Consider the following 1,757-nt stretch of genomic DNA (forward strand, 5'->3'; position numbering starts at 1 on the left):
CATCTTTTGCTACAAACCTGGCTTATAAATGTTTGTTTCTAAACGCAAAAATTAAATGAATCCAACGACAAAGCCCTTTTAAAGTATAACAAATAATCTTTTTGAATACCCTTAAGGTGAGTAAATATTTTTAAATTATTACTAACATATTAGAGTGATTTAAGGAAAATTTTAAATATTAAATCATTTGGTAAATTTTAGATATGTTTTAAGGTTTGGATAATTCAAAATTAAACTGGTATCATCATTTGGATGGTCACTATGAGGGTGTTATAACCTTTTTTAGGTGTAACCGTACCTCCGAATCTAAAATCTGATTTCGTAGATTAAAATCTATTATTTAAAGAAATTTAAGTCAATTTTAAAACTCCACTTTAAATAGAACAGATTCTTTCAGGTGACCAATTGTACTTTAACAAAAAAAATTAATAACAACTCTTTTAATCTACGTCTAACAATAAATTCATAAATTTATATGACAGAAGTAATAACCTAGCAACCAAAAGGAACAAAAATTACATAATCTCATAAATTTTGTTGGGATTTCTTACATCGAAATATTCCGAACCAATGTTACAAAAAAATAATAATAATGAAACCCTCAATTCTTTCGTCTCTTAACATCACATGGATCAATCAAATAATTATTGAATAGATACCGATTTATGTCAAAATTAAAAAAGAATGGCAAAAAAAAAAAAATGAAAATGAGGTTGAAAATTAAGAAAAAAAAACATTAGGAGATTCTTCTGGTAATCTTGTTGGAGTGAAATAAGTAGTAGCAGTGAGTTAAATTATCAACACTTGGGAAGATCTGCTGGTGGAGGGAGCAGTTTCTGGTTAGGAAGCTTTCCATCCAAGACAATCCAAGCCATCTTCAAACCCCAGCTTGTATGCACCTCCAGGTGGCAATGCATGAACCATACCCCTGAAATCACGAGGTTAATTTTCTCATGGTTATCAACTGATTCAAAGCATGCAAGCAAAATGCAGGGTTATATAATAGTCAAATTTTGTTTTGTTTAATGCAGTCTTAGTTACCTGGATTGTCAGCAAGAAAACGAATTGCCACCCAACCTCCTGATGGCACACCAACAGTGTTCCTTTCAATAGGGTCAACAAGGTTGAAGTTCTTAGGGTCCTTTTTTGGATCAAAATTTCCAAAGCCTTGCCCAACAACAAAGAAATTGAAGCCATTCAGGTGAAGAGGGTGGCTTTCGGCTCCAAGTATGCTTGTGTCTTGCATGATTAGCTCTACGCTAGTGTTAAAAGGAAGCACTACCAGCTTTGTTCCATTGCTCACCATAGTGTTATTAGGTGGAGTGCCTGTATAATTAAATGGAATTATTGGATCACTTGGAAAATCAGTGGTGTAAATACCATTTGATTGACCAAAGAAATGAGCCTGGAGTAGTGCTATTAGAGGCATTGCAAAAGAAACATTATTGACTGAAGCCGAAAACATGATTCCATTAGGTCCCTGGCAGGTTTGGTTCTGCTGACATGGGCTTGTTCCTAGGCCGACTGTGAAGAAAAACAGATTGTCAACCTTTTGGGGCACATTTGCTGGGAATTGTTTATTAGCTAAGCTACGGAGTTTAGTTGCAAAATTTGTGGCAAAGGAAGTGTCATTTAAAGCAGGTAAAATTGGTTTAAACAGATAAAGTTTCTTAATTGAGATGCTTGAATGTAAGCTTTTGGTGGTAATTCATATTCTAAAATGCCAGCAACAGTTGAATTATCAAAGGTGCCTTGCC

The 1,757-nt window shown here is 34.0% G+C and overlaps 1 protein-coding gene across 1 annotated transcript; it reads right to left on the reverse strand.

The window, feature by feature from the left end:
• Positions 1-238: 238 nt before the first annotated feature.
• On the reverse strand, positions 239-1,554 carry LOC111285514 (laccase-17-like). The gene is made up of 2 exons (XM_089763319.1): positions 1,042-1,554; positions 239-928 (listed from the first exon to the last, which is right to left on the reverse strand). Exons 1-2 carry the CDS (start codon positions 1,463-1,465, stop codon positions 798-800), a joined length of 555 nt encoding a protein of 184 aa, XP_089619445.1. The 5' UTR covers positions 1,466-1,554; the 3' UTR covers positions 239-797.
• Between the last annotated feature and the right edge of the window lie 203 nt (positions 1,555-1,757).

This window comes from Durio zibethinus, chromosome 6 (genome assembly GCF_047325235.1).
Source record: "Durio zibethinus cultivar Kanyao isolate XHJ-2024 chromosome 6, ASM4732523v1, whole genome shotgun sequence".
NCBI lineage: Eukaryota > Viridiplantae > Streptophyta > Magnoliopsida > Malvales > Malvaceae > Durio > Durio zibethinus.